This window comes from Sinohyriopsis cumingii, chromosome 11 (genome assembly GCF_028554795.1).
Source record: "Sinohyriopsis cumingii isolate HCF-2022 chromosome 11, ASM2855479v2, whole genome shotgun sequence".
NCBI lineage: Eukaryota > Metazoa > Mollusca > Bivalvia > Unionida > Unionidae > Sinohyriopsis > Sinohyriopsis cumingii.
In genome coordinates, this window is record NC_142971.1 from 85,517,770 (window position 1) to 85,540,073 (window position 22,304).

Here is a 22,304-nt window from a genome sequence, read left to right on the forward strand (position 1 = left end):
AGAAGAATACATTGATTGCCCTGTAAATCATCAATCAAAGTAAAAACATGATAACAATATTTTCTGAAACGATTTTGCTGGAGAAATGATTCAGCAGCCTACAGATAAAAAGAATTGTGCATAACTAAGTGCGTATACTTTAAAATCTGTGACTTATAGAACTCTACAGAATACTTTCCATTTTTGGTCAATGCACATACACACCCTACAGAATACTTTCCATTTTTGGTCAATGCACATACACACCCTACATAATACTTTACATTTTTGGTCAATGCACATAGAAGAATTCTGCAAAACCTTTGAACAAATGATTACCTCTTACAGAATGAAATTACCAGATCTCAAGCTTACAGAATATGTTCACTAGATCTCAAGCTTACAGAATATGTTCACTAGATCTCAAGCTTACAGAATATGTTCACTAGATCTCAAGCTTACAGAACATGTTCACTAGATCTCAAGCTTACATAATATGATCACTAGATCTCAAGCTTACAGAATATGATCACTAGATCTCAAGCTTACAGAACATGATCACTAGATCTCAAGCTTACAGAATATGATCACTAGATCTCAAGCTTACAGAATATGATCACTAGATCTCAAGCTTACAGAATATGATCACTAGATCTCAAGCTTACAGAACATGATCACTAGATCTCAAGCTTACAGAATATGTTCACTAGAGATCTAAAGCTTACAGAATATGATCACTAGATCTAAAGCTTACAGAAGATGATCACTAGGATCTCTTACATCTGCGCCAAAAGATATCACACCTATTCCAATTATAATTTGGACATTCCCATCATACCATTTATACTCTCTAACAAGTCGACCATTCTTACTGAAAATTTAATTCATGCAGAGTATGGGCTGTCTTAGAAGTGCAACATACAAAAAGTTGTATAAATCTAGAGTAACGTTGGAGAATTCAGATGCTTGCAATACACAAAAATACAAAGAATTCAAATATTTTTATGTTTTTATGACACAAATCTTGATCACAAATGTGTATATGGTATGCACTGTGTTCATCCGTTTCATCATGGTATTCATTATACAATACTTGTATCAACAGTTATTTGGATTTTGAAATATTACTGGTAAATTAAATACTATCCACTGCAAGCGTCAAGTCAATGTAGTTTAGTGTGGTGTTAGCCAATGTGGGTACATGAGAAAGCTTGCCAGTAGCTTCTCGTGGGTCGGTAGTTCTTTCTGGGGTTTTCCTGGGTTCTTCCTCCACCATTAATACTGGCCACCATGTATAGCCTTTCATGTGCTGAAAAATGGTGTTAAACCCTACAACAACAACTGTTGTGTTTGCTAGAAGGTATATAGCTTCCACTTTTTGTGCAAGTCCCAACAACCTGTATTTATAATAATAATTGTGTTTTGCTGTATATACACTGTATTTTATACAATAAAAAATTTGGTTTCAATTGTATTTTAGATTCTTTATTTACAAGTGATATTTCCAAGTCTTCTGCCAGTGCATGTGACCTAAGCCCTGGCATGCAAAGGCAGCACTCCCTTGTTTTCAGGCTGACAATCCTTTTAATCTAGCTACAAATTAAAAATGGGTATATCATATATATTTACAACAAAAATCAGGCTAGAAAAGATGATGCAAAATATAATGCGCATATTGAAAAAATAAATAATTTTTATACTGATTTATGTAAACAACAACAATCTCAGAGTCACAAAATCCTCCACCTGAGCCACAAAAATCACAAAATCCTCAACCAAAAATTCCAGAGCCACAAATTTTTAAAATGAAAAATTCAAGAACAACCTCAACCATAATCTTTTAAACTACAATCTCCGAAACCACAAATTTCACAACCACAATTTCTACAAGTATTTAATATTAAGAATAAATTTATGACTAAGGGTCATGAGATCAAAATACATAGATGCAGTAAATAATGCCACATACAGATACAATCAAACAGAAAAATATGCAAAACCTGAATATGTTGGATCTAGGGCGAAAGATGATTGGGTTAAAGATGTATATTCCATATTTACTAATTAACTTGCTGAAGATGACAACACTAATTTTAATCAATTTAAAAAGGATGTAAGACAAAGAGAATCTGGCACACCTCCTGGTGCTACTGTAAGTGGTTTTGTTACTCAAGGAAGCAGCCTTAATACTTGTCCTAACAGTGTTCTTTCTGATGTTGAACTATTAGAAATTCTGACTGGAGGAAAACGAGCTGGAAATAATTCTCCAGAAATTATTAATGAAATATCTTATATATGTTGAACATTATTTGCAGGAGGTATTATGCATATTAATTTTTATTAGTCTCTCATTTATGAAATCATCAATGATTATTACAGCGATTGAAACTTGTGATTATCAACTTCTTGTTGTTGTTGTGGGGTTTAATGCCATTTTTCAGCACACGATAGGCTATATATGGTGGCCAGTATTAATGGTGGAGGAAGAACCCGGGAAAACCCCAAAAAGAACCACCGACCCACGAGAAGCTACTGACAAGCTTTCTCACATACCCACATTGGCTGAATCTTAGACTCGCACCGCTGCAGACAGAGGTGAGATGGCAGTGATCCGTAACGAACAGCGCTTTAGACCACTTGGCCACTTGGGGCCCCCGAATATCAACTTGTAATTTAAAAAATGATCATACATAATGGTCAACATGGACCTGTAATGGTCAGAACAATAAATTCACGATTATCAGCATACAAAGCAATCTACGGAGATGGACTCGGTGATGTTGTTCAAGGTTTATTTAACTCATTTGGCCCCAATCCCACTTGTAGGCATGATGAGGCTGTACCCTTATTCAAGGTCATCTAAGATACATCAAAGTCGGTGATATTCCAAAAAAGCAGACAGATATAGCTCTACAATGATAACAAATGATTGGTAAGTTCTAGTTGCACTACAAAATACAGAGGGAAAAACCTATTTTCTGGACCCATTTTTTTCAACCAAAGTTTGCTCATGGTCAGAACATGATTTTGTGTCTGGATTTTAGACCTTTTGGCCTCAGATCTAAGGCAGACTGGTCTGAACTGCACACAGACAGGTGAACCTTTACAAAAACTAGGATAAGATGGGCATTTGGAATAAAGAGTGGTCTCCATATGAAAATGATGGATCCGTTAAGCAAAAAAACCCACAAAACACAAAATAAATTAATAAAAAAATCCAACTTTTACCCTTCTGCTCAAGCACAAGCAAAATAACCAATGGAAAACAATGTTTCTAATACAACTAAGCATGACTCTCAGGGCAAATTTGTTGAAAACCGATGTATTACGATGAATACAGAAAAAGCCCCCAAAATGTCTTTCCGACTCGCAATTCAGGCAAAAAACTTACAAAAACCTCCAGGGCCGAATGTGTTAAGAGAATAACTCCAAAACCAATACCAACTGCAAAACAATTAGGAATGAAAACTATTGACACTATTTGCAATAAAGGTATCAGTGCTGTTGGTAATGTTGTCAGTAAAGCATTTTCAGCAATCAAAGAAAGATTAGCTTGATTAGTATGAAGAAAACCACAACCAGTAAAATTACCCAGTACTAAAGTTATGACTGCAAATACCAGTTAAAAAAGAAATCAAGCTGCAAATCCAAAATTAGCAGAATTGGCTGATATACTCAGTCAGAAATAAATACAAGTTTAATAGCAGGAAGTGGCCTTCGAGTTAGACGATCATAATTATAACAAAATGTGTAAGCGTATATCCAATCCAGCATCTGATATGGATGCACCAATTCTTAAAGATGAATCTGTTCATAATTATTAGTATTATTCTTATGAAGCACAACAGCCAAATCAATGTGGATGAATTGAATTACAAGTTTAGGATACAATCAGATATTTCTTACCAGCTGAAGCATTTACTGAAGTAGAAGAAATTGTAACAGATGTCGTCGCTAATATACCATATGGAGCTGATGCCATAGTTGGTTTTGTTAACAATGGTATTATGGCATTATTCAGAAGTGCTGTGTACATGACTGATGGAAAAGAGATTGAATCAATTCCGGATAATGTTGATGTTGTTACAACGATAGTAGGTCTAGCAAGATATTCAGATGATTATACAAGATCAGCTGGCTTGTCAATGATGTTTGCAAATGAAAATTTAGACCATCCTGACGACAGACATTTAATGGCACAAACAGCATGGAACACTGCGACTGATCCACAACCAGCTGGAATAGATGCTGATGTTAATTGGATATTAAGACCTAATCCAGATTTTAATTTATACCAGCTATACCAGCTTTATTAGCTGCTGTAGCCCCAGCTGTTGCAAAAGCAGCTGCACTTGGTGCTGTTGGAGCTGCTGATGGATTAGCAGCAAAAAAAGGTACTAGGACAAGGAAGGAAAAAAGGGAATGGCTCTAATATTTATAGCTACCCCTCATTGGCAAGGAAAAGGTTTGAGACTTCCAGGGACACTTCGCTGATTCTTCCTATGTCCAATTTTGATTTACTCAATGCTGCTAAAAAATTAAATATAAAAAATTAATGGTGTTTTTATGCATGATAAATTACCCAAACAACCAAACAATATTGAAACCGGTATCATCAATATCAATAAAAGTTCTGGTTCAGGTACTCATTGGGCTGCATACGCGATTGATCCACGTGGAATTATTTATTTTGATTTGTATGGGTTGGCTCCACCAAAAGAATTTTTAAATTATGTAAACACAATAAAAACTCCAGTCTGGTATTCAACATTACCAACACAAACAATAACCGATCCACCAATATGCGACTGTAAAGTAATTTCTGTACTCAACACTGTGTCATCATCAACATTACCACCTCATAAAGTCATGTATGAATACACAAGCAGATGGTCCATCATTTCAAACAGATCTTAAAGTATAATGGTTGATATTTATGGAAGATCTTCTAATAAACAAAAACAAAAAACCAATGGAATAACCTATGAAAATGTAAGTAAACAGATTAGTGAAATATTTGAATTATTAAATCTTGCAAATGTAGATCCAAACGAAGTTGTTGTATTTCAAGATAAGCAAGGAAAATTAAAAACAAGCAATCTTTCATTGAAAGATATTATCGTTAAAATTATTGGAGTAACTGAAAATAGCATAGCTGTGTTTGATAGCAATGGAAAAATTAAACCCAGTGTTACTATATCAATGATATCAGATGATATTCATGGTCGAATACAAAACTCCAGTGATATCATGACTGGTCTTCTCAATATGTCTAATAATAAAATGACTGACCATGGAGAACCAGAATCAGACATTGATGCTGTAATGAAGAAATACATCGATAATAAGAACCACCCAATCATGAACTCGTTAGTTTCAGTTAATAATGAAATGACCTCATTTAGAACTGATTATTCTAATCATGTACAATTGTTTATGAGTTTTTGTAGAAACATAAATAGGTCCATTAATGAATTTTTTGGAAGTCAACCAGTCATCAACACTAAAGTCTCTGACAAAAAAATTACTGACAGTTCAGTATATACAGTTGCGTCTGGACAAACATTATGGTTACCACTTAATAAATCCATCAAACATCATGCTGAGGTTACTGGTATACAGGTTCACAGTACCTGGCATTATGAAATTTACAATATCTACCACAATTTCATGGTGTTCCACTGATTCCATCAGGTGGATCTCCTGGATATATGTTACTGATGTTGGAACAAAATGACGAGGAAAACATGGTAATCTTACAACCCATTTGCGAGATCTCATATCTTTCTGAATTATTTCCTTCGCATATTGATATCCAAATAACCACTCATCAAGTGTTCCATTAAATCATTCAACAATTGCCTGATCATGATGAAAGGTGGTATGTCCTTGTCTAATTTTGACATTATGTTTTTTCATCAGAGATGATATAGCACCAAGAAATTCTTTGCCAGAATCAACCTGTAGTAACTGTGGCCATCACAAGGGTCCTCATTGATAAATTCATTCAAAAGCAGATACAATTTCAACTGCTGTACAGTTTTAGTTCATAGTGTTCTGCTTTTTTATACCTAGTTGCAAAGTCAACGACCATTTATGTGCATTTGTATGTACACGATTGATGTCAAAACAATTTTAATAGTATCTTGTGGTAAAAATAAAATATCTGCCTGATGAACTTCATTAGAAGTGCTGATTTCAAAATGTGCATGCTAAATTTTTTAGGAGGTGGTAGTTAGATTTGCCATATTGCCTGTCATGCTAACCAATTTGCAGCAAGAGAACGTGTAACATTTCCTGCATCAGCGAGTTTATTAATCGCTGCTCTACCCCTTCAATATCCTCTTGGGTTATAATAAATCGATTCCATTATTTTATAACATTTAGTTGATTAATTACCATCCCCATATACAAGTTTACCTTTAATCGCATATCTTACCAACCAAATAGCTAATGATTCTCTGAAAGATTTATTTTTTATGGAATCTAACAAGTGAATCAATTTCACATCTGCAATATTCATTGCTGTAAATCTTTACTTTAATAAGCTACATCACTGATGTGACATGATTTATTTATTTGTTGGACTTTAGTGGCATGCGCACAATTGTTCATGTGCCACTGCATGAACATCACATGCTTGATCAATTGCATTTACTGGATACTCTAAAGGTCTTGGTTGATCTCGCTCGTCAAGCCCGATATCAAGTCGGGTTCCTGGACAACAATAATTATATCCTGTAAGATGTCTTTTTCCTGGGTATTTAGCCCATGGAACTCCTGGTAATTTTACTAATGAAGCAGTGATATCAACACCTGTCTTCGTAAAAGATGAAATAAATTTATATTTATTTGTACCACATTTCACACATTTATCTGTAAGTGCAGGTTTTTTATTTTTTGTTATTATTGTTGTTAATCCACTTGTGGGGGTGGATGCTATGCACTGAACACAATATAGATCCATATTATTTTTTATATTTGTACAATCTACCCCACACAGATTTATTACGATAAATTTACATGATTTTCGGTTGTGATATCTTATAGGTCTTGATAAAATCTTTGGTTGAGAGACTGATATAATAATGATTTAATTACTCACACATTATAGAAGCAGAGAGGGTGCAACCACAAGTAAGTGTCACGGTAAACAAAACAATGACGTTATTAACCTTTGATTTTCATTTTAAGCTTTAATTTTCAAAAATGGACCCTCCAGCAAATGGTTTGTTCACCCTCTCTGCTGCTAAAGTTGCATTTTGTCTAATTAAACAGGTCTACATGTTACTTTGGACTGAAACTTATGCCCGACATAATGGGGTTATAAATTTAATAGGTGTCGAGACAAGCGGGTGAAAATGAGCATAAGAAAGAAGGATTTGTTTGGGACCAGACCAAAACGCTTGACATACACGAGTTCTAGAGATAACGGTGGTCGAGATAAAAGGGTTTGACTGTATCTATCTAATTATGTATCTGTATATATCTATCAATCAATCTATCCAGTTGGGCTTGTTTATTTTTCCAAAAGTGTAATTCTGAATCACCTTTAGATGGATCTGACTTGCAAAATACACAAGACTTAAAGGAGCATCAAAGATATATTGGCTTTTTGTAGCTCAAAAATGGTTGTGTCTGTTTGACTTTAAGTGTGTATATATGTTAATAGACAATTTGAGACACTTCTGTTTTCTCCCTAACAACTTCATATGCACAATTCCTACCTTCATACTAAGGAGTCTGTTGAGGTACAGTTCTACCAAGTCTTTGGTCTTGCCTCTCTTCTGAGACTCATCTTCCGGTTTCACCTGCAAGACATGCATAAACTGTTCAATGTATGTCCTACTTAATTTGCAATATTATTTAGTACCAATCTACATGGACACTTTAGAATCACGGATTGGTACACTGTACATACAGTATATGTGGTTTATTATTATTTATATGTCAACATGACAACATATCACTTTCTGTGAATTAGATTGGTCAGAATACACCCATGAAAACATTTTGTAGTACTCTTATTTTCGGCTGGCTGTGGCTTTTATAATTATCAACAATATGACAGTTGCCATCTAACCAGTAGCAGAGTGGACACTGGAAACAAGCTGCCAACTATCAGAGAAATGTACAGTACATGCATTGTAGTCATCTCCTACCATGTGCGATTTGACGTTAATGATAAGAGGAACAAATTCCAGCAGAAAGAAGACAAAGTATGATCCCTCCAACTAAATTCCAGCAGAAAGAAGACAAAGTATGATCCCTCCAACTAAATTCCAGCAGAAAGAAGACAAATTATGATCCCTCCAACTTTAGCTCAGCCATGACTATTGCTACAGATGGCAGCACTGAGCAAAGTTCATGAGACTGTCATAAATGGAATATCCATAACATAGAATCATACAAACTGTGCCCTCTGCTCTGTAAATTTTTCACAAGCGTTAAAACAAAGCCAAAGAATTCATTCCAGTGATTCCTTTCAAGCTGAAAGGCAGCTTAAGTTTGCAATCTGGAATCAAATTAGCAAAGCAGAAAGTAGCATAAAGCAGTACACAGCAAAGAATTACAACTAACATGTGAAGGCAATGGAAATTTTCCCTGAAGAGCTGAGGTGATCCTTAAGAAAGAAATTGAAATACAAAAGAAATCTCAACTGTAGATTCAATTAACACAAAATGGCACTTTAACACCACACATTTTGGAGAGACAAAGTTATGTCTTGAGGTGATACTAATTAGAACAATGACTCAGATGGCCAGGTTTCCTTCTGTGAACTTCCACATCCATTGGACACCCCTTAGCTCCAAACTCCCAAAATTGGAATGCTGTTGCATCTACCAATAAATAAAAAATTGCAAGTGTTGACACACTTCATGGAGGAATGAGAGAATGGCAGTTACATTGAGATACAGGTACATGATACCAGAACTCTAGTCATTTACCTGGCATAGTAAATTAAGCTATGTCAACAAAAATTTCCAGTGAAAGTGATGAACATTTCAAATTTACATACACTTGTTAATTGTTAAGTGAAAATCAAAACAAATGTCTTTCTTTAAATATGGATAAGTGCTATTTAAAAATGTTGTTTGTGTTGTTAAATTAATACCTATTGTCAACTTGAAAATGGGATCATTTTGTCATTGCTGTATTTAAGGCAGCAGCATGAATTGTTCAAAATTATTTTTATTTTCTGTTCTTCTATGTGTCTCTCGTTACTAATCTCTTAAAATAAAAACTATCTTATAAACAGATTCTCCAATCAGTAATGACTAAATAAGGAACATTGTCAGACAAATTCCAGCATGGCTCACAAATGTTAGAAACTATTACCTTTTTAGTAAATTCAACATTAAATCGTGATTCGTTTGAGATCCTTTGTGTATGAATTACAAGGACTATTTAAAAAAGGACTATATAAAGATGCCAATAAGGATGAGGAGTCAGTTTTCATGCAGATCTACAACCAAATGGTATGATGTTACCCTTAATGTTTATTACACTATCAAGTTTCATAACGCATAAGAACACTAACCCATAAAATCTCATATTGGCTGGCTTTCTGACTTTGACACATCCATTCTCTTAAGTGGAATAACCATTATATTTCATAAGATTACACTGGCCATTATTATTTATAAAATGTCTAAGACGGCATGAATATAACTGTATATTTTCTCTCTCACAACAGCATATAAGGATTAATGAAATTCACATTCTTCACTTTACTCTGCTTGAGCCATCACAGAACTAATGGAAACTCAAACTGAAACCCAAGAGATCTACAGCTCAAATCCTAATCACTTTGGTTATATAATGAATTCCCATATATTTGTAATCCAATTTTATGAAATCAGAGTAAAATGTTATAAAGAACCAATTTATTGCCCAGAATTCAGTCAAATTTACACACAAAACCCCCAGTGAATTTGGACTTTGTACATACTGATTTAATCTGGACCTTGTACTGGTTTAATCTGGACCTTGTACAAACTGGTTTAATCTGGACCATGTACAAACTAGTTTAATCTGGACCTTGTACAAACTGGTTTAATCTGGACCATGTACAAACTGGTTTATTCTGGACCATGTACAAACTGGTTTAATCTGGACCTTGAACAAACTGGTTAAATCTGGACTTTGTACAAACTGGTTTAATCTGGACCTTGAACAAACTGGTTTAATCTGGACCTTGTACAAGCTGGTTTAATCTGGACGATGCACAAACTGGTTTAATCTGGACCATGTCCAAACTGGTTTAATCTGGACCTTGAACAAACTGGTTAAATCTGGACTTTGTACAAACTGGTTTAATCTGGACCTTGAACAAACTGGTTAGATCTGGACTTTGTACAAACTGGTTTAATCTGGACATTGTACAAACTGGTTTAATCTGGACCTTGTACAAACTGGTTTAATCTAATTCTTATACAAACTGTTTTAATCTGGACCTTATACAAACTGGTTTAATCTAGACCTTGTATATACTGGTTTAATCTGGACCTTGTACAAAGTGGTTAAATCTGGACTTTGAACAAACTGGTTTAATCTGGACCTTGTACAAACTGGTTTAATCTGGACCTTGTACAAACTGGTTTAATCTAGACCTTATACAAACTGTTTTAATCTGGACCTTATACAAACTGTTTTAATCTAGACTTTGTACCAACTGGTTTAATCTGGACCTTATACAAACTGGTTTAATCTAGACCTTATACAAACTGTTTTAATCTGGACCTTATACAAACTGTTTTAATTTAGACTTTGTACCAACTGGTTTAATCTGGACCTTGTACAAACTGGTTTAATCTGGACCTTGTACAAACTGGTTTAATCTAGACCTTGTACATACTGGTTTAATCTGGACCGAATACAAATTGTTTTAATCTGAACCTTATACAAACTGGTTTAATCTAGACCTTGTACATACTGGTTTAATCTGGACCTTGTACAAACTGGTTTAATCTAGACCTTATACATACTGGTTTAATCTGGACCTTGTACATACTGGTTTAATCTGGACCTTGTACAAACTGGTTTAATCTGGACATTGTACAAACTGGTTTAATCTAGACCTTGTACATACTGGTTTAGTCTGGACCATGTACAAACTGGTTTAATCTGGGCCTTGTACAAACTGGTTTAATCTGGGCCTTGTACATACTGGTTTAATCTGGACTTGTACATACTGGTTTAATCTGGTCTTTGTACAAACTGGTTTAATATGGACCTTGTACAAACTGGTTTAATCTGGACTTTGTACAAACTGGTTTAATCTGGACCTTGTACATATTGGTTTAATGTGGACCTTGTACAAACTGGTTTAATCTGGACATTGTACAAACTGGTTTAATCTAGACCTTGTACATACTGGTTTAATCTGGACCTTGTACAAACTGTTTTATTTTGGACCTTGTACTAACTGGTTTAATCTGGACCTTGTACAAACTGGTTTAATCTGGACCATGTCCAAACTGGTTTAATCTGGACCTTGTACAAACTGGTTAAATCTGGACCTTGTACAAACTGGTTTAATCTGTACCTTGAACATACTGGTTTCATGACCAACTCACCAGATGCCACAGCTTAATCTCCCGAAGACTGTCTGCCTCAGAGGTGGTGCTTTGGGGGCTACCGGACATCAGCCGAATTGATTCAGTGGCTCCAGTCATCTCAAAATGAATCTGTTTAGGGCTCAGGTTTACTACAATAGAAAAATAATACAGTAAACCTGTCTTGAAAGACCATCCTTTTGCTAACAAACAATTGATTGATCTCCTGAAACTGATGGTCTCATATTTAGGTCATCACATTATAAAACAATTGATTTTTCATGAAAAATGTGCTCTTTCATGAGTGGTAGTTTTCTAAAACAGAAACCTTCCATGTCAGGTTTTAAGGTGCACAAAATTATGTTAAGCACATATTACAGTGTTATTACAAAAATGTACAGGTTAGAGACCGATTCTTGCCACTTTTTCCTAGTTCTTTCATAACCATCCACTAATGACCTGAACTTGCTCCTTGGCAATAGAATACATAAAGGCAGGGCCTTTAACAATACTTTCCCTCATGTTATTGTTGTTGTTGTTGTAAGGCTTTATGCCATTTTTCAGCACACGATAGGCTATACATGGTGGCCTGTATTAATGGTGGAGGAAGAACCCAAGAAAACCCTGGAAATAACCACTGACCCACAAGAAGCTACTGGCGAGCTTTCTCACATACCCACATTAGCCGAATCCTCGACTCGAACCCAGGCAGACAGAGGTGAGATGGCAGTGATCCGTAATGCATAGTGCTTTAGACCAATCGGCCACTCTCGGCCCCTTCCTCATGTTAAATGTGAAATCAGCAACATGAATGATTTTATATGGAGACTGTTAATCAAAATGGTCTTGGTGATGAACTTTGCAGGAGAGTCAGTACCAATTGTCACCACATGTTGAAAAATGATCTACTCACACATGATTATTAGATTATATCTGCTCTTTAATTAAATGAAAATATAGTTCTTTCAGATTACTGAAACTTTAATTTGTGTTGCTTTGTAATTCAAAATAATATTTCTTTACATGTTATGAATTATGATAGGAACGCAAGTAGTTTTACTTATTCATTGCTTAAAAAACTGCGATATTTGTAAAACACAGTGTGACATGGAAAGGTTACTTCTTTGCGGTATTAATAAATATCTTGAGATAATGAAGTTTAAGGAGTCAATGATATTTCATTTGAAGTATAATTACATAAGTAACAGGCATTTGTTTCTGCTGAGAATTCATCTGTTATTATTTCATGGTGAACAGTGAGGTAAGTAGTCAAATCATTTTTATAATGGACACCAGTTCTGTGTAATTATCTGGCTGGCTCATTGGAATTAATTATCAGAAAAATCATTTCACAAGGAAATCGTGAAAGCAAATGCACAAATAATAACAGGAGTAAAAAAGTTATTATAAATTGTCATATTTCTCCAGAATATCAGAGATGGTATCAGTGCTCAGTTTTTAAAATGAGGAAAATAATAGGCCTTTTCTTGAATTCCTGGAAATTCTTTTAAGACATAGGGTTAAGTCCCTCTGAAAAACTCTTGCTATCTGTAATAGTTTGTAAGCATGATAACACAAATAAGTTTGAACTGATTTCTATTAAACCTAGATTATGAATATGTAATGAAGAACACCAAATGATGCCTTCAGTAATTAGGGTGTTTAAAAATAAATAAATGCTAATTAATGAGACAAAGATGAGTAACATTTATTTTTGAGAAATGCCATTTTTTTCAAGTTTATAATCCACTGCAGTTTATTATAGTCACTGTGGATCCTACGAAAGTAGTGTGTGTACATGAACAGGCAGTATGTCCAGTTCAGTGGTCAGTTTTTGTATGATGTGAATATATCTACAAAATGATATCAAAATGATCCTAAGGATGTTTCACCTGAAGTATTAGATATTTCAAACAAAAGACTGGTTTTAAAAAATTAATTTTTTCTTAGAAAGAGGTAAAAAGTATACAACAAATGAAACAAATACAAACCTAGCAAGGTTTGTAATGTATATTGTCAATGGGTTACTTGTAAATAGCTAAGCTATCAGCCGTAAGCCTAATGTGCAGATTGGGGGAAAGGTTGAGTTTTTTTATCATACAGCATCATTTCTCATTGTATGCTATGTACACATTTAGAAACTTTGGTAAACATTGTAACCTTATACCAGGGAGCTCATTGACATGGAAGATGAATTTTGTCTTGTCTGTGGATGGCAATACCTAGGTATCACTTTTCCACCAGAGAAAGTGTTGTCAACACTATTAATGTCATGTTTTAAAGTTCATTCATTGGTAGACATGAAATTGAGGGGATTTTTACCTTGTCAGTGTGGGGCCCCAAGTGGCCGAGTGGTCTAAAGCACTCTCTCTTACGAATCACTGCCATCTCACCTCTGTCTGCGTGGGTTCGAGTCTTGGATTCGGCTAATGTGGGAATGTGAGAAAGCTTGCCAGTAGCTTCTCGTGGGTCGGTGGTTCTTTCTGGGGGTTTCCCAGGTTCTTCCTCCACCATTAATACTGGCCGCCATGTATAGCCTATCATGTGATGTAAAATGGCATTGAACTCCACAAGAACAACAACCTTGTCAGTGGATAGCAAGACACTGGTATCACTTTTATGTGTGTGGATGCCCATCCTGATGCCAACATGGATGGCAGTACATGTAAATATGCTTTTATGTGTGTGAATGCCCATACTGATGCCAACACTGATGGCAGTACATGTAAATATGCTTTCATGTGTGTGGATGCCCATAATGATGCCAACACTGATGGCAGAACATGTAAATATGCTTTCATGTGTGTGGATGCCCATACTGATGCCAACACTGATGGCAGTACATGTAAATATGCTTTTCTGAGTTTGGATGCCCATACTGATGCCAACACTGATGGCAGTATAATAGCAATCCTCTACTTTGTAGAGCTAACAATGCAATTGTTACACATGCAAATGGCTTTGTTTCAATCACTGCCTATCAATGCTTATAAAGTCAGTAATCATGTAAACACATGCTGGTACTTTTGGAAGTCACTGATGATGTTGTTGTTGTTGAAGGGTTTAACACCATTTTTCAGCACACGATAGGCTATACATGGCAGCCAGTATTAATGGTGGAGGAAGAACCCGGGAAAACCCCAGAAAGAACCACCGACCCATGAGAAGCTACTGGCAAGCTTTCTCACATACCCACATCTGCTGAATCCAAGACTCGAACCCACGCAGACAGGTGAGATGGCAGGGATCTGTAACGGACAGCGCGTTAGACCACTCGGCCACTTGAGGCCCCCTGCTGATGTCGTACAGACCCATGTAATTCTTTGGTTACACTATTGAGTTTTTGTCATGTACATCAGTACTGCAGTATAAAACAGTATCATGATGATCCTAAGGCTATTTTACAGAAATGTGCTGATATATTCAACAGTGACAGGTTTTACAAACTAAATAATGTCAAAATAAGATGTAAAAGATTGGTATTCAAAACTAAATTGTGTCAAAATAAAATATAAAAGACATGTTTTACAAACTAAATCATGTTATAATAGGATATAAAAGACAGGTATTACCAACTAAATCATGCTATAATAAGACATAAAATACATGTATTACAAACTAAATTATGTTATAATAACACATAAAAGACAAATATTACCAACTAAATCATGTTATAATAAGACATAAAAGACAGGTATTGCAAACAAAATCATGTTATAACAGGACATAAAATACAGGTATTACAAACTAAGTGATGTCATCAACAGAGGTCAAAAAACATGCAGCAAATGAAATAATTGCATCCTGAGGCTGAATATAAATAGCTAAATTTATTAAGAGCTTGGGAAAGGTCCAGTTTCAATTCAGTTCAATTAAATGTTTATGTTTCAGTTATTGCATACTGAGTATGTAATGTTATTTGTTCTTGAAGAATAACTGCAGAAGGCATTCAATACTACAGTGTGATCTCCCTATAAGGCAGTAGTTGGGCAACATAGAACCTGACTGTGTTATAGACTGAACAGTGTTATAAGCAACCAGGCCAGTTAGCTGAAGAAAATGATGCATTTACCCTACAAATAAATTGTGGGTGGGTGGGTGGGTGGGTAGGTAATAAATGCAGGCAGTAATATATGTGCTTCATCATCACAGTTACCATCTTAAATCGATGCATATTAAATGAGAAATACACCTGTAGTGAAACAAAGAAGACATATATAATATTTTACTTTATTTAGAGAACCATGAATTGGTACATATATGTGAATACTGTTTATATATACATGTCATATATATAGCATGAATAGAGTATCAACAACATGTATTCACCCACGAAACTCATCATATATGCTGAATCCACAATACAAGTGATTGCATCGAAAATATGCAAGGTTTGCTTTTCAAAATAATATTTCTTCTTCATAACAACAGAGCACAACAAATATTAAAGTTGTAGCATGTAAACTTTCAATGATCAATTTAATTTGATCTCTAAGATTCTGCACCCAGAAAGATGCTGGCAGCAATTCATTTATTTAAATGCATGTGGCTAGCTGATGACTTCCACTGAAAGCATCCTTATTTAATGAAATAACACTGATCAAATAATGAGTAATACATCAGAAAGATATTGTACACAAAAGCACAAATTTGGAATTGTTACTCTTTAAGTATGGCACAATCTGACTTGTACTGGGGCTGTGACAGCATGTGGCATTAGTACTGGGACAAACACCTATCACATTATGATTAGGTAAGCCTGACTCGGACTGTCACTAGTTCCCAATGACAGCATATGGAATTTGTGTTGGGACAAACACCTATCACATCATGATTAGGAAAGCCTGATTTGGACTTTTGCTAGTTCCAAATGACAGGATATGGTATTTGCTCAGACCTAATGGCTGGCTGGCTGGATGCATATATACATCTATGTCTGCCATGCATAATTATGTAATAGTTTGTGTCATGGTGTATCTAAGTGCATGCATCTATGTTAATTCATAACCTTCATGACGAAAAAGTGTTGACTGGTATTTGCTTTTATTTGCTCTAATTGTTGTTTATGTAACTTTATCAGAGCTTGTGTTTTCATATTTACATTCCACTTTAAATGAGTATTACAAAAAATCTGACTAGTGCTAGTCTGTTGGTAGGATTTGAACATGCAGCTTTTTGGTCTCAAGTCTAACACAATAACCACTAAGCCAAGACAGATAAAGGAAAATAACTGTTTGACGATAATTAATGAAGTGTTCATTGCTTCGTTAGCTTAATTGCTTTCTCTAGGAAAGTAGAGAAGATTCAGTACTGTATATTAATGTGTTTGGCACAATTTCTACAAAAGCACTAAGCCACTGTTTCTGGAAGTCATAATGCACATTTTACAACCTGCAAAACTGAACCAGAAACATGATAACCATGCCATTTAGTTAGCAATGTACATTTTCTGGTCAACCGAAGACTGCTTTAAAGAGTTGTTTAGATATGTTCATTAGAGATGTATTTTGGTTGAAAGTGAAAGTTTTATGCAATCCAGACCAAAAATAATATTTTAAACACCAGACATAATCTTTTAAACACTGAATTTATAATTTTTATATAGTATAAACTGTCCAAGTGTTTAATGACCTTCTGGACAGCAAACATTCTCATAATCAGCCACGCTTAGCACAATATGTGCAATAATAAAAACAAATGAAACATTGCCAGGGCTAGAATGGCAAGTAGCCCACTGGAGTATTTGATACAAACATTGCCAGGGCTAGAATGGCAAGTGGCCCACTGGAGTATTTAATACAAACATTGCCAGGGCTAGAATGACTAGTGAACCATTGGAATATTTAATAAACATCAAACTCTGACAAGACAAGAATGGATAGTGGCAACCCATTGGTATATTTAATAAAGAACCATTAAATGACAGCAATCTGTAATTGGTGTGTGTGTGTACAGACACATATTTATTTAGAGAGAAAGAGCAAAACAAAGCTATGAATAACCCATAAGTAACAGGTTTTATATATTTTTGTTGAATTACTACCATTTGTTTATTAGCAATTACTAATATTTTCACAATGCATGGTACAATTATTGGTTATAAAATGTTAACAACAGTCTGACCTGGCCTGCATGCCCTCAGGCTTAGATAATGATGGCAAGTAAAAAAAAAACTTAAACACTGACATTAATCTAGCATGTGGACAGACATATGAATGGACAAGCATGGTGACACCTAAGGGATAGCCATGTCAAGCATGGTGACACCTAAGGGATAGCCATGTCAAGCATGGTGACACCTAAGGGATAGCCATGTCAGGCACGGTGACACCTATGGGATAGCCATGTCAAGCATTGTGACACCTAAGAGATAGCCATGTCAAGCATGGTGACACCTAAGGGATAGCCATGTCAGGCATGGTGACACCTAAGGGATAGTCAAGCATGGTGACACCTAAGGGATAGCCATGTCAAGCATTGTGATACCTAAGGGATAGCCATGGCAAGCATGGTGACACCTAAGGGAGAGCCATGTCAAGCATTGTGACACCTAAGGGATAGCCATGTCAAGCACTGTGACACCTAAGGGATAGCCATGTCAAGCACTGTGACACCTAAGGGATAGCCATGTCAAGCATGGTGACACCTAAGGGATAGCCATGTCAAGCATTGTGACAACTAAAGGATAGCCATGTCAAGCATTGTGACACCTAAGGGATAGCCATGACAAGCATGGTGACAAGCTTCTGCCAAGGTGGACTCAATGAAAACTGGGGCCATGACACAATGGTTTGAATCATGTATATGTTACAGCATAGTCCCTTACACTTATGACAATATTTTTACATACCATAGTCCTCCTCTTGTGTATTTGTTTCCACCAGTGCCATCTTGCAGCCATCCCAAACATTATAGTGGGCTAAAGTATTCAGCCGCTTCCATCCATCTGACACATGATTTGAAACATCAATGTCATGTAGCTGCAAGCAACCGCTGCTCCCAGCATGCCATTCTGAAATCATCAAAACAAAGATGAACATGAGTCTAGTCATTTCATACAAATCCATATTTGCAATCTTTCATTCAGCCCATACAAAGACACTTTAAAATCAGATTGACAGATTCAATAATATGAATAATCACCTAAAAAAATGGCACATATTTAATATATTCATTTTCACTAGTTTTGAGCAAATGTTAATAATTTCTCATATTGAAAATTTAGCATAGTTTATAGTGAATTTACAGACATAAGCAAAATCCAAATGCTTACTTAAGCTAGTCAAGTGTTAAATGTAGGTTACAGAGGTCTTCTTTTGAACCCTTTCAATCATCAGCCCAGCAAATTTCCCACTGCATCACTGCGGTTCCAGCTTCCATTAGACACCTCAACATGTGGGATGGTGTACTGGGTCTGTTCTACATCCATCAGTCTGATGGTCATCTTATATGATGGTGTATATTAACTCATTAAGATACATCCCCAAACCTGCATGTCATCTTTGTGATGGTGTATATTTACTCATCAAGATACATCCCTAAACCTGTCGGTCATTGTTTGTGATGGTGTATATTTACTCATTAAAATACATCTACCAAGCCTGAAGGTCATCTTTTGTGATGGTGTATATTTACTCATTAAGATACATCCCCAAGCCTGTAGGTCATTGCTTGTGATGGTGTATATCTACTCATTAAGATACATCCCCAAGCCTGCATGTCATCTTTGTGATGGTGTATATTTACCCATCAAGATCCATCCCTAAGCCTGTTGGTCATTGTTTGTGATGGTGTATATTTACTCATTAAGATACAACCCCAAGCTGCAGGTCATATTTTGTGATGGTGTCTATTTACTCATTAACATACATCCATAAGCCTGTAGGTCATCTTTTGTGATGGTGTATATTGACTCATTAAGATACATCCCCATGCCTGCATGTCATCTTTGTGATGGTGTATAATTACTCATTAAGATACATCCCTAAGCCTGTCGGTCATTGTTTGTGATGGTGTATATTTACTCATCAAGATACTGCCCCAAGCCTGTAGGTCATCTTTTGTGATGGTGTATATTTACTCATTAAGATACATCCCCAAGCCTGCAGATCTTACTTTGTGAGGGTGTATATTAACTCATCAAGATACATCCCCAAGCCTGCAGGTCATCATTTGTGATGCTGTATATTTACTCATTAAGATACATCCCCAAGCCTGCCTGTCATCTTTGTGATGGTGTATATTTACTAATTAAGATACATCCCTAAGCCTATCTGTCATTGTTTGTGATGGTGTATATTTACTCATAAAGATAGATCCCCAAGCACGCAGGTCATCTTTTGTGCTGTATATTTACTCATTAAGATACATCCGCAAGCCTGCATGTCATCTTTGTGATGGTGTATATTTACTCATTATGATACATCCCTAAGCCAATCGGTCATCATTTGTGATGCTGTATATTTACTCATTAAGATACATCCCCAAGCCTGCTGGTCATCGTTTGTGATGGTGTATATTTACTCATAAAGATATATCCCCAAGCATGCAGGTCATATTTTGTGGTGTATATTTACTCATTAAGATACATTCCCAAGCCTGCAGTTCATACTTTTTGATGGTGTATATTTACTCATTAAGATACATCCCAAAGCCTGCAGGTCATATTTTGTGATGGTGTATATTTACTAATTACGATACATCCCCAAGGCAGCAGGTCGTCTTTTGGGATGGTCTATATTTACTCATTAAGATACATCCCAAAGCCTGTAGGTTGTCTTTTGTGATGGTGTATATTTACTCATTAAGATACATCACCAAGCCTGTATCTCTTCATTTGTGATGGTGTATATTTACTCATTAAGATATATTTAAAAACCTGCAGGTCATATTTTGGATGGTGAATATTTACTCATTAAGATACATCCCCAAGCCTGCAGGTCATCTTTTATGATCGTGTATATTTACTAATCAAGATACTGCCCCAAGCCTGTAGGTTATCTTTTGTGATGGTGTATATTTAGCCATTAAGATACATCCCCAAGCCTGCAGGTCATCAATTGTGATGGTGTATATTTCCTCATTAAGATACATCCCCAAGCCTGCAGGTCTTACTTTGTGATGGTGTATATTTACTCATTAAGATACATCCCAAAGCATCCAGGTCATCTTTTGTGATGGCGTATATTTACTCATTAAGATACATCCCTAAGCCTGTAGGTAATTGTTTGTGATGGTGTATATTTACTTATTAAGATACATCCCCAAGCCTGCCTGTCATCTTTGTGATGGTGTATATTTACTCATTAAGATACATCCGGAAGCCTATCAGTCATTGTTTGTGATGGTGTATATTTACTCATAAAGATACATCCCCAAGCATGCAGGTCATCTTTTGTGGTGTATATTTACTCATTAAGATACATCCCTAAGCCTGTAGGTCATTTTTTGTGATGGTGTATATTTGCTCATTAAGATACATCCCCAAGCCTACATGTCATCTTTTGTGGTGTATATTTACTCATTATGATACATCCCCAAGCCTATCGGTCATTGTTTGTGATGGCGTATATTTACTCATTAAGATACATCCCCAAGCCTGCAGGTCATCGTTTGTGATGGTGTATATTTAGTCATAAAGATACATCCCCAAGCATGCAGGTCATCTTTTGTGGTGTATATTTATACATTAAGACACATCCCCAAGCTTGCAGTTCATACTTTTTGATGGTGTATATTTACTCATTAAGACACATCCCAAAGCCTGCAGGTCATATTTTGTGATGGTGTATATTTACTCATTAAGATACATCCCCAAGCCTGTAGGTCATCTTTTGTGATGGTCTATATTTACTCATTAAGATACATCCCTAAGCCTCTCAGTCATTGTTTGTGACGGTGTATATTTACTCATTAAGATACATCCCAAAGCCTGTAGGTCATCATTTGTGATGGTGTATACTTACTCATTAAGATACATCATCAAGCCTGGAGGTCATCTTTTGTGATGGTGTACATTTACTCATTAAGATACATCCCCAAGCCTACAGGTCATCATTTGTGACGGTGTACATTTATTCATTAAGATACATCCCAAAACCTGCAGGTCATAATTTGTGATGGTGTATATTTACTTATTAAGATACATCCGCAAGCCTGCAGGTCATCTTTCGTGATGGTGTATATTTGCTCATTAAGATACGTACCTAAGCCTGTCAGTCATTGTTTGTGATGGTGTATATTTACTCATTAAGATACATCCCCAAGCCTGCAGGTCATCTTTTGTGATGGTGTATATTAACTCATCAAGATAGATCCCCAAGCCTGCAGGTCATCATTTGTGATGGTGTATATTTACTCATTAAGACACATCCCTAAGTCTGTAGATCATCGTTTGTGATGGTGTATATTTACTCATCAAGATACATTCCCAAGCCTGTAGGTCATCGTTTGTGATGGTGTATATTTACTCATTAAGATACATTCCTAAGTCTGTAGGTCATCGTTTGTGATGGTGTATATTTACCCATTAAGATACATCCCCAAGTCTGTAGGTCATTGTTTGTGATGGTGTATATTTACTCATTTAGATACATCCCCAAGCCTGTAGGTCATCATTTGTGATGGTGCATATTTACTCAATAAGATACATCCCAAAGACTGCACGTCATCATTTGTGATGGTGTATATTTACTCATTAACATACATCCCAACGCCTGCAGGTCATACTTTGTGATGGTGTATATTTACTCATTAAGATACATCCCC

General features: G+C 35.8%; 1 protein-coding gene across 1 annotated transcript in view; it reads right to left on the reverse strand.

Annotated features, from left to right (window-relative positions):
- Positions 1-22,304, reverse strand: part of LOC149788897 (plexin-A1-like) — a 110,698-nt gene that overhangs the window by 25,953 nt on the left and 62,441 nt on the right. The window contains exons 13-15 of the mRNA XM_089975024.1: positions 18,388-18,549; positions 11,559-11,689; positions 7,707-7,790 (exon numbers count right to left, since the gene is read on the reverse strand). Of these exons, the coding sequence (XP_089831150.1) occupies positions 7,707-7,790; positions 11,559-11,689; positions 18,388-18,549 (377 nt within the window). The remainder of the gene's footprint in view (positions 1-7,706; positions 7,791-11,558; positions 11,690-18,387; positions 18,550-22,304) is intronic.